Here is an 11662-nt window from a genome sequence, read left to right on the forward strand (position 1 = left end):
TACACAGAGACTGATATACTGTGGTAAAATTGAATGTAATGGACCTCTGTACCAGCAGCAATACAATGACCCAGGACAATTCTGAGGGATTTATGGTAAAGATGCTACCCACATTCAGAGGAAGGACTGCAGGAGAGGAAACATATAAGAAAAACAACTGCTTGAATGCATGGGTCGGGGTGGACATGATTGAGGGTGTGGACTCGAAACTACCACACCAATGCAACTACCAACAATTTGGAAATTGGTCTTGATCAAGGACACATGACAAAACTAGTGGAAATGTGCATCAGTCATGGGTGCGGGGAGTGCGGGGGGGCAAAGGGGAAAGGAGGAGCATGAATCATGTAACCATGTTAAAAATGAATATTAATAAATGTTTGAAAAAAAATTGCCTTTCTACTTTTATGAGGCATTGTTTTTATTACTGTTCAGGAATTTCAGTGGTGTCCAACTCTTAGCAACCCCATTTGGGGTTTTCTTAGTAAAGATCCTGGAGTGATTTGCATTTCCTTCTCCAGCTCATTTTACAGATTTAAAAAAAAAATGAGGCAAACAGGATTAAGTGATTATTCCAGCATCACTTAGCTAGTAACTAGGCAAGATTTGAACTCATATTTCCCTCATTCCAGGCCAGGTGCTCTATCCACTGCATCACCTGGCTGCCCTTATGTCACATTATACCCTTTTATAATATCCTTTCAGGAGCAGAGCCAGGAGAACATTGTACACAGGGACTGATACACGGTGGTACAATCGAACATAATGGACTTCTCTACTAGCAACAATGCAAGAATCCAGAGCAAGGTTGAGGGACTTATGAGAAAGAAAACTAGCCACATTCAGAGGAAGAACTGTGGGTGTAGAAACACAGAAGAAAAACAACTATTTGAACACATGGACTGATGGGGTTATTATTGGGGATATAGACACTAAACAATAACTCTAGTCCAACTATCGATAATATGGAATTAGGTCTTGATCAATGATACATGTAAAACCCAATGGAATTGTGCATCGGCTGAGTGAGGTTAGCAGGGTTTGGGGGAAGAGGGAAAGAAAATGAAACATGTAAAAATATGTAATATCCTTTCATATAATCTGCATTCAAGCCAAAGTAGAGATCTCACCCTCCATCATTCTACCACATTTCAAATCAATTTAGTAAGCATTTATCATGCAGATATCATTCTAACGTCCTTCTTCTTCTCTTCCGTAGCTAACCCTACATACTCCCAATTCATGGGAAGATGGTCTTTCCTCCTCACCTATGGCATTCATCTCTAAATCCATCCCAAGCGGAATATCCTATAGGACTCCTTTTTTCCTAACCCTTGAAATGAAAAAATGATGTCTTCTGTCCTCAAACTTTCCTATCATGCTTTCAAATAGTGTTTTAATTTCTACTTTGCCTTTTGCATACTTTTTTAACTATATTATTTGAATATGTGGTATATCTTTCCTCCTAAATGAGTTTAAGGGAGGGATTATGTTATTTTTTCATCTTTGTATCTGCAGTGCTGTGAACACAAAGGTGTTGATTAGAAAATGCTTGCTGAATTAAAGAAAAGAAAATTGAGGGCAAACTTAGTAATAGCACCCAGTGGCCAGTTGATCACTTTTTCTACTGAGGGACAAAAAAAACTTGTATTCAATCTATAGAATATTCATTGCAGAGGAGGGAAGATTCTTTCCAAAGTTCACTAATTTAGGCCTCTTCAATGCCATGAAAAGGAAACAAATATTCATTTCTCCGTGGCAATACTTCATAGTCTGCAAAAAATACAGTAAGTCCTCATTATTAGATCCTCACAATCTCTAATGTACCTTAGAGATAACCTCTTTTCCATTACTCCATATAATAAAGAGTACAGATAGAAAGTAAAATCACAATCAAACTTATGCTAATTCTCACACTATCAGTTTTTAATCTAAGAAGTCAAAGAATTCTCACCTGACTCATCTGTCCATGGAGAGGGATAGCAGTGAATCCAAGATTTCGAAGTAGCAAGGCTGTTCTCTGAGTGTTATTACAAGTGCTACAGAATACCATGAAGGAATTTCCTGCTAATTCATTCAGAATATACACCAGGTAGCTATCCTAGAGATCACACAAATGAGACAAAGTGGTAAGGATTTGGAAACAAAATTTTTGATTAATATACATGAGCAGCTGGACAAGATGACCTCTAAAGTCTCTTCCATCTATTAATCATATTCCTATGACTGAAATGAGTTAGAGGGTAAAGCAAGGCATCCTACTTTCCTTTCGATTTCTTTAACGGCATCATGAACAACTTAGTTCATATGTATAATCTAACAGTAGAGGACATAGTTTGAGATTTCCTTCCCAGGATTTATATTTAAGTACCCCAAAAGGTCTTTTAAATCAAAATATATGATTACTCTTTTCTTCTTATATAGCAAGTTTCATATAGGAATAGGAGCCATATAATCAGTTTACAAAAAGAAACTAACTTTACTAAGACTGGTATACTAAATTTATAAGATGTGATGTTATCTATAATCCATGATAATTGGGGAGAAGTAGTGTAATTAAAATGTATTTCAAATACAAATTACTTTGCAATTTTGAATTGTCTATACCTCACGATCTACCTACTAAGCATGGAGCATCAAAAAGTAGCAATTTATCAGAAATAAAAAAACTAAGGGGACAGAGGGACAGCAATAGAGACCTTAAATTTGGAGGGAATAAAGAGGTAATATTGTTGTAGTTTCTCAACGGTCTGGTATTTGGAAGATACAGCACATTTCACAGGATTCTTCAGAGCTGCTCGCTGAAGTTTTTGCACCTGAATGAATAAAAGCAAGATTAATAACTTTGGTTTCTGCCTCAAAGGTATACTTTACTAGTCAATTCATGGGTAAACATGAGAAATATAGCTCACCTTCTTGGTCATGGTAGCAGAGAAAAGAAATGTTTTACGATCTCGGGGAATTACTTTCAGGATCTTGTCAACCTAGGATACAATTAAAGAAAATTGTGAATTTAGTCCTTGGTCTCTCCCTTGGTTACTCTCTTTAGCACAGCAGGTCAAAACTGTTTTCTCACAAGTGGTTGGGGGATGAAAGGAGATAAAACATACAAATGACACTTTGAGTACTGACCATCAGAGAAAAGAAATTACAAATAAATGGCTACTTGAGCTTATTTATGAGAAAAGACAAAGATAATGCACATATATGCTCAATGATAATTAGAGAAGTCATGACTTAAGAGAAAGAAGTTCCTAATAGGATTACCTAGGTTCAAAACCTGCCTCTGACATTTGCCAGCAGTCTGATCATGGTTAAGTCCCTTAACCCTTTTTTTAAGATTATGAAATTAAACACACACACAAAGAGCATATCCACAAATATAACAAAAAAACACACACAAAAAAATGCTACTTGAAACAGTAAGTCTCCATCTCATACTGCTGGCTTTTTATATAGTCAATTCTACAAATTACTTTAGAAACTATCCTGCTTCCTTCTTAACCTCCTGAAAAGATACTTGTTTCTTTTCCTCTTTAGAATGTTAATACTATATCATCATACAGTTTCTTCCAATTGCTCAAGTTCCTACTGATACTGGTGTTTTCATTAGAAATGCTTGAAAGTCCTCTATTCCATTAAAGATTCGATTTTTTTTCCTCTGTAGGATTACACTCAGCTTTGCAAGGCAAGTTATCCTTGGCTATAACTATCTATTCCAAGTTTTCAAGTAGAAACTGGCAAGTCTCATGTGATCTTCACTATTTGGGACTTGAATTCCTTGTTTCTCGAGGCTTGTAGTATTTTTTTCTATTACATGGGAGCTCTAAATTTTGGGCTTTTAGATTCCTGGGACTTTTTCATTTGGGGTTCCTCTAAGGAGGTGTCTGGAATAATCTATCTTCACTAATCTAACAGTAAATCTAAGTAGTTTTCATTTATGATATTGTGAAATATGTGTCCAGGCTTTTTTTATCATGGTTTTCAGGGACTCCAAGGAGTCTTAAATTACCACTTATCTGTCAATTATTTTTTATATCAAATATCTTACATTTTCTTCTGTTTTGTCTATCTTTTGATGTATTTTTTTTTTTGTCTCATGGAATCCCTGACTACTATTTGGTCTATTTTAGTTTTCCAAAATTCCATTTCTTAGGTAAGGTTCATCACATTCTCTTATAAATTCTTTATTCTCCATCCAATGTTCCCCCTCAAGAGCTTTTATCTCATTTTTACTTTTTGCTTCATTTAACCCTAATCCTAATTCTAAATATTTTTATGGTCTTTGTAGAAAATTTTTTTTTTCTTTTAGTCTATTTATTGTTGCTACAGATCATTTCTGTAGATGTTTCATTTCATCATAGGCTCTTGCACCCTACACCTCCAAGAATTAAGTCCCACCACCTTTTTTTTTTCAGAAAGTTTCATCTTAGCTGTGTGACCCTGGGCAAGTCACTTGACCCCCATTGCCTACCCTTACCACTCTTTTGCCTTGGAGCCAACACACAGTATTGACTTCAAGACGGAAGGTAAAAAAAAAAAAAAAAAGTTCCATCTTCAGGGCCCTCTCTGGTATTTCAAGGTAACCCTGAAGGACCACTACCATTACTGCTCACTGCCGCTTCTAAAGGCTTCCAAGGGTCCTACTGTGAGGTCTTTCTGACCACTCAAGTGTTCTGGGAGAACCTTCTGTTCTTGCCTCCTTTGGATACAGAGCATACAGGTTTCACATGTCCCATCTTTAGACACCCTAGCGTTCATCTTGCTAGATAAAATAGCTACCATTACTATTGCCCCTGGGCTCCTAAGTGACCATGCTGTTTTAGGGAGAAATAATTCACTTACTATATAGTTTCTCAATGGATTTCTTGGATAATTATTGAATCTGATGTGAACTTCCAGTTTTTGCTGGAGTAAGTATATGGAAGCTCTCATTCAGGCAGTTATCTCGAGATGCAAGTCATCTAAAACTGGGCATGGCAACCCAGAAAGATAAGTACTACGGATACCATTAGCCTCAGTTTTCTCCTCTGTAAAATGAGGCTAATAACATACCTCATAATAGTATGAACCTTGTAATGTTATGAGGTCCAGATAAGATGGGGTATTTAAGTACTTTGGAACATTAAATTGCAATATAAAAAATGTCTGTCTGGACCCTCTTAATTCTTCTTTATATCTTCTTTGTGATTTTATCAGCTTCAGAGGATTTAATTATCATCTCTACACATATTAATTCCTAGATCTATATATCAAAGCCAGGGCCTTCTCTGACGTGTAGTCCTAAATCACTGCCTAGTGGACATTTCAAATTTGTTCCAGGAATGATTCAAGCTCCAAAATGTACAAATTAGAGCCCATTATCTTTTCTCCAAAACCCACTACTCTATCAAATTTCCTTATTTTGGTGCAAGATGCCACCATCTGTGTGTGGTCTCCCAAGTTCATAACTTCATACTTGTTCTTGACTCCTAATTCTCCTTCAACCAGTATCTCTAATCAGTTGCTAATCTTGACGTTTCTAATTTCACAATGTTTCTCACATCTGACCCTTTCCCTTTATTCATAGAGCAACCACCTTAGTTCAGGTCCTCATCATCCCTCTTTCAGAATATTAAGTGGCCCCCTGACTGATCTCTTACCTCATCCCTCTCTACTCCAGTCTATCCTACATGTTGCTAAAAAAAGTGATTTTCCTTAAGCATCAATCTGAACCTGTCACTCCCTCACTCCCCTACTCAATAAATTCCAATGGCTTTCTATTGCTTTTAGGCAACGTGTAAATGTAAATTCTTTCAGTTAGCTTTTAAAGCCCTTCACAACCTGGCCTCAACACATCTTTCCAATTTTTCTACACATTACTCCCTCCCCAACCCTACATATTACACTCCAGTCAAGCTATGTTTCTCATACACAAAACTCCTAGACTTTTCACTAGTCATCCCAGTGTTTAGAATGCAGTCCTTCTTCACCTCTACCTGAAAGAGTAACTTTCATTTCCTTTAAGACCCAACTCAAGTAGCATCTTCTCCATCGTCTTTCCTAACCCCTCTTACTGCTAGTGCCCTCCTCCATCTTGAATTAACTTTGTATTTGTATATAATACAATTTAATTTATTTAATAGTACAATTTGCCTTGCCTTTATTCTGTATTAATTCTATATATTATTAGGTATGTATATGTTGTCTCCCCTATCAGAATACAAAGCTTGTGAGAATAGAGAACATTCAATATTTTGGTTTTGTCCCCCGGTACCCACACAGTGTCTGGCATAGAGTAGGTGCTCAATAAATGCTTGTTGAATGATTGATTGCAAAGAAGCCACCAGAAGAAAAGAACTCAAAAAAAGCCTTGACCAGACCAATTGGGCCACCTCAAAAGCTGAAGGGGCACAGTCCCCACACCTTTCACATTCTTCCCTGGCCAGCTGCCTTATATGGAGTGGCTCCAAGTCTATTTACAATATTAAAGCTTTAAACTATACTAAGACTTTGGGGCCACTCTGTATTTATTCCTTTTATATTTATTCTATGTATACTTACCTATGTATTTGCCACACACATTAGAATGTAAGCTCCCTGAGAGTAGGAATTATTTCATTTTTTTATATCTCTCCTCCCTAGCACAGTGTCAGACACATAGTAAGTGCTAAATAAATGTTTATCAATCATCATCATGATCAACAGGGACATATAATGGTTTCCAAGTACTTTAAGATGTAATAATTAGGTAAAAGAAAAGATTCTCCAGACTGTCTCTAAGGTCTCACTTAAACTTACTTAAAAAACGTAAAAGAAAATTTCTTACTATATTTCTCAAAATAAGCACACACAAATGTTAGCTTATGGCCAAAGTATTGTCATGAGACTAAATTCTGAGAGAAATGAGAAAGCTAAAATATTTCCAATGTGGAAAAGATAAAATAGATTCAACCTGGTACACTACCCTGGACCCAAGAGTTATTTAATAATTTTTTTTTAAAATTCGGGGCCTTTGTACTAAATGCCTGACTCTTCAGAAGGGGCGATAAACCACAAGTAAGCTCACCTCTGTCTCAAAGTCCATATTTAATATTCGGTCCGCTTCATCCATGACCAAATACTTGAGGGCTCGCAAGTTGAAACCTTTTGTGTTTTCCAAGTGGTCAATCAATCGGCCAGGTGTTGCTACCAAAAAAGGTTTAGAAAAAAAATGAGAAAATTCAAGCAACTGAAAGGAGAATGAAAGAAACTAACTTTGCCACACAAAAGAATTCAAAGGGACAAAAGCCATAATCTTGAAGTACCTCAAAATCTCAATAAAATAATGGATTCTACACTCTACCATCCCATTCCACCACTAATAGTGTCTTAAAAATAGAAAGAGCAACTTACCTATTATCACATGTGGTTTTTTTGCCAAGGCCAGAGACTGAGACATGCTATCAATTCCACCAACAATTACAGCTGAAAAAGAAAAGCTTATGAAGATGGTTCAAGTCCCATGGTTCATTTAAAACTAAATCACAATTGATTCCCTAATACTTAAGGCTATAACTAATACTAAATTAATATTTCTTCACACTATCCTTTTTCCTACCCTTCCAATCTGTCCTGTCACCCATACTACTAATGCTCTTCTTTGGTTACTCACCACATTCAACTCCAATGGAAGACCCCAAGGCTTCAAACTGCTCTGAGATCTGGAAGGCCAGTTCCCGAGTCGGGGTGAGAACTAGTGCAAAAAAACGTTGTGGGGTATCTAGCAAAGCATTCAAAATGGGCAGAGCAAAGGCCCCTGTTTTTCCAGAGCCTGTTTCTGCCAGACCAATGATATCACGTCCTATAGGAAAAAAACAAGTTTAAACTTTACTTTAGCTGATGAAAGAATTTTAGTTCTGCTTTAGAAAGTTTGTCAGATTACATGCCAAGGAATGATTTATCTCCACCGAAATAAGGTAATATTCAAATTGTGGATTATCTGGTTTTATTTCTCCTCTGTCCTAGAAGTAACTTTCATAAGTGTTCCATGATTATGATATCACAATCTTACTTGGAAACACACAACATGCGCAACACTCCCAAGTACAGCCCAAATCAGATTAAGAAAATACTTAACAAAATAAATTAAAATGCAACAGAACATAGGTAATATTAAAATGTGGTCTTCTAGGTCTACATACAGCTTAAAGGCCCTAGTCTAGCACAATACTCCTATGAATGTGAGAATTCCATGATGAGTCTTCCTCACTCTAGGCTCAGCACTCTATCCACTGTGCCACCTAACTATTGTGTGTCAGTGCTTAATAAATGTTTACTGATTAATGACTATTACTGTTTAGGATACCAACAGTTAACATCTCATAATCTCAGTAACATCTCCTCTTTCTCCCTTACCCCACAATAGCTAATCAATTACAAATGCTGTGATTTCTTTATAACATCACTTGTACACGTTCCCTTGCCCCCATTCATAGCCACTATCCTAGTTGAGGACCTTATCCCCTCTTGCCTGGACTACTGCAAAAGCCTTCTAATTATCCTCGCTGACACAAGCCTCTCATAGAAATTTTCCTAAGGGCAAAGGCCTAACTGTGTTATCCTTCCCCAACAAACTCAATAAACCTCAACAGCTCTCTTCTCTTTTGCCTCTAAAATCAAAATCATACTCCTCTCTTTGGTATTTTGGCTGTCTGTAGAGCTCTTTACAACTTGGTGCCTTCCTATCTTTAGAGACTTTTAACACATCATTCCCTTCCAAGCATTCTGAAATCTAGCTGCACTGGCCAATTTCTTTTCCTTTACACAGAATATTGCCCTTTCCATCTTGGCTGTCCTCCACATCAAGAATCCTCTGCCCCTCATCCACAACTTTTAGAATCCTCAGTCTGCTTTACAGCTCAACTCAAGGACCTTCTCAAATTCTAGGAGGCTCTTACAGTTGTTATCTCCTTTTCCTCCAAGGTTATCTTCAGTCTACACTATACAACATGTCCCAAAAGTCTTTGTACAATTTTAAGCCATTATAGTTTAAAACTGTTTTAAGACTTTTGAGACACCCTGAATTTATCCTTGTACTCATTTGTAAAGGTAGTTTTCCCCAGTGGAAAGTAATGTCCTCAAGGGCAGGAAATGTTGTTTTGGTGTTTTGAGTATCTCAGTACTTAGCACAGTACTCAGCACCTAGCACACAATAAGCACTTAAATGCTTAATGATTATCTCATTCCATTTCTTTACACACACACTATTATGTACCAAATCTTTTAATTACTTGCCATTTCTTTCAACATTTCCCCTCCCAAGAGTTACTCTTATAAAAAAAAAAGATTTCTCTTCAAAGTTTCCTACTTTGTTCAGTTCTTACCTTTACTATTACACCAATCCAATAAAATCTTGAAAATTAGGATTGTCATTTCCAATTGCTAACACAGAAGAGATGCTTAATTTGTTGAATTTTTGTATCTTGGTTTTACTATTCTGTGTATTAAATACAAAGTATATCTTCAATACACATTATCTGCTTTCTTGAACCTAAAGGACTCCCTATCTTGTCTCTTCTTGCTCTTGGATTTAACTGGAATGGACCTACAGCATGAGTTTATAACCCCTTTTATGAGATGAGCCCCTCTGGAAGTTTGATAAAGCTTAAGGATCCCTGCTAGGGATAATGTTTTTAAATGAATACAATAAAATATATAAGACTGTTAAGGAAATCAGTTATCTTGAAATATAGTTACCTAAATATTTTTAAATAACAGGTTCACACTCCTTATTTTAAGAATTCCTGATATTAAGGGAGGAAATCATTTGGGCCACGATCATTATCTGTCATCTGCATATTATATCATTTTAACTCACCATCTAGCGCCATGGGAATAGCTTCAATCTGGATTTTGGTTGGTGTCTTCCATCCCAACTGGTCACAGGCATCGCACAAAACATCTGTCACGCCCTTTGAATTCAGAGAAAAGAAATCTTAAAACTGCAGCCTCCAAAACTCTTTTCCTTTCTATAAGTTTAGCTGAGCAGGCATATACTCAATAAACATTAAATGCCTACTACGTGATAAAAAAGGCAAAAAACAGTCCTTGCTCTCAAGGGGCACACAGTCTGATGGAAGGGACAACATGCAAAGAACTATAAAAACATATACACACAAGGATATATATGTGCATGTCTAATTCATATATATGTGTGTGTATGTACATAAAGAGAATAAACCGCCAACTTATTATATATATATACATATATATATATTTCAGATATAGATATTGTTCATTCGATAGTGTCCTGCTCTTTCTGACCCTGTGGACCAATACTGTCCATAAAGTTTTCTTGGCAAAGATACTGAAGTGTTTTGCCATCTCCTTCTCTGGTGGATTAAGGCAAACAGGTTAACTGACTTGCCCAAGATCACACAACTTGGTGAGTATCTTAGGCCAGATATGAATTCAAGGCTTCCGGACTCCAGGACCAAAGCTCTATCCACTGAGCTACCCAGCTGCCTTCTACAAACACACATGCGTGTGTGTATGAGAAAAACTGCAGTATTATCCTAGACTTATTCCTAAATGTATGTAGTCCATTTACATATATAGGATAAACTGTGGATTTGTCCTTTATGTATCCTTATCTGTAAACCCTATATACACATATCAAATATGGGGATACTGTTACCTCCAAAGGAAGCCGTTAAGATTAAGTAGGCCTAGGAAAGGATTCTTGCAGGAGGTGCAACCCAGTTTCTGGATAAGGAGTCCCAGCCAATCTATGGAATCTATGGTCCCTAAGGCACCTTCGTCCTAAAGTGGGGGGTGGGGGGCGGGGGGATTGCAACCCATCACCAGGTTAGGCACAGGTCTGTCCTCTCCCTTCAGAAAGGCAGGTGATGGCCAAAAAGATGACTGCATCAAGCTCGGAAAGCCTCACCTCCCCGAGCCCCCAGATCAAAGGCAGAGTACAATCAAAGGTCAGGGGATGAGCTGAGGAATTTGTCTCTCTAGAGCCTGGCACACAGTAGGCTTTAATAAATCTTTATGGTCTGCCTGCCCACGCCAGTGCCCGACACGCTGTCCAGCTTAGTACCCAGCACACAGTAGGACTTAATATTAAGTTTATGGTCTGACTGCCCCATCCTTCCAGTCTGGATCGCGCTGGGAAGGCTCCGGGATTGATCCAGGGTCTGGCTACGTAAAAATAAACAAGGATAAATTAATAAATAAAAGCGACCCACTCCTCTCTTACTAAGTCTTTAAACGTCTTCGACTCAGGAACCTCGATCTCCTGCGGATCAGAAGAACCGGCAGCGGTATCGTGCTCCGTGGTCGCCGCCATGTTGAGCCTGCGCTCAGAAACTACGGCAGCTACACGGGGATGCTGGGAAATGCAGTTCCTCTTCCTTCTTGGTTACTGCCTCTCCTCCCCCAACCCGGAGCTCTCGCGGAGTCCTGGGAAATGTAGTTCCTTCTTCCTGGGGGGGGGGGGTCACCGTCCTCCCCTGCGCCGCCTGATTGGTTTGCTTTTCACACGTGGCAGCTCTCGCCGCTAAAGCTTTTTTTTTTTTTTTTTTTAATTGAATTATGAGTCTTCCAAAGAGTGACTAATTTGAGGAAATGTCTGAAAGGGTAAAGAGACAACAGAGAGGGCTAGTGGCCTCTTGCAAGACCTAATCCAGCCTGGTTT

At 37.9% G+C, this 11662-nt stretch overlaps 1 protein-coding gene across 2 annotated transcripts in view; it reads right to left on the bottom strand.

Annotated features, from left to right (window-relative positions):
- DDX47 (DEAD-box helicase 47) overlaps nucleotides 1-11314 on the bottom strand; it is a 19948-nt gene extending 8634 nt beyond the window's left edge. Inside the window, exons 1-8 of one of the 2 annotated variants that reach the window (XM_044677754.1) lie at nucleotides 11225-11314; nucleotides 9839-9932; nucleotides 7634-7822; nucleotides 7375-7446; nucleotides 7049-7167; nucleotides 2913-2984; nucleotides 2700-2816; nucleotides 1955-2101 (exon numbers count right to left, since the gene is read on the bottom strand). In XM_044677754.1, coding sequence (XP_044533689.1) covers nucleotides 1955-2101; nucleotides 2700-2816; nucleotides 2913-2984; nucleotides 7049-7167; nucleotides 7375-7446; nucleotides 7634-7822; nucleotides 9839-9932; nucleotides 11225-11314 — 900 coding nt within the window. The remainder of the gene's footprint in view (nucleotides 1-1954; nucleotides 2102-2699; nucleotides 2817-2912; nucleotides 2985-7048; nucleotides 7168-7374; nucleotides 7447-7633; nucleotides 7823-9838; nucleotides 9933-11224) is intronic. The other variant, XM_044677755.1, reaches the window with a different exon arrangement.
- Between the last annotated feature and the right edge of the window lie 348 nt (nucleotides 11315-11662).

The sequence above is a fragment of the Gracilinanus agilis genome, chromosome 5, assembly GCF_016433145.1.
Source record: "Gracilinanus agilis isolate LMUSP501 chromosome 5, AgileGrace, whole genome shotgun sequence".
NCBI classification, from domain to species: domain Eukaryota; kingdom Metazoa; phylum Chordata; class Mammalia; order Didelphimorphia; family Didelphidae; genus Gracilinanus; species Gracilinanus agilis.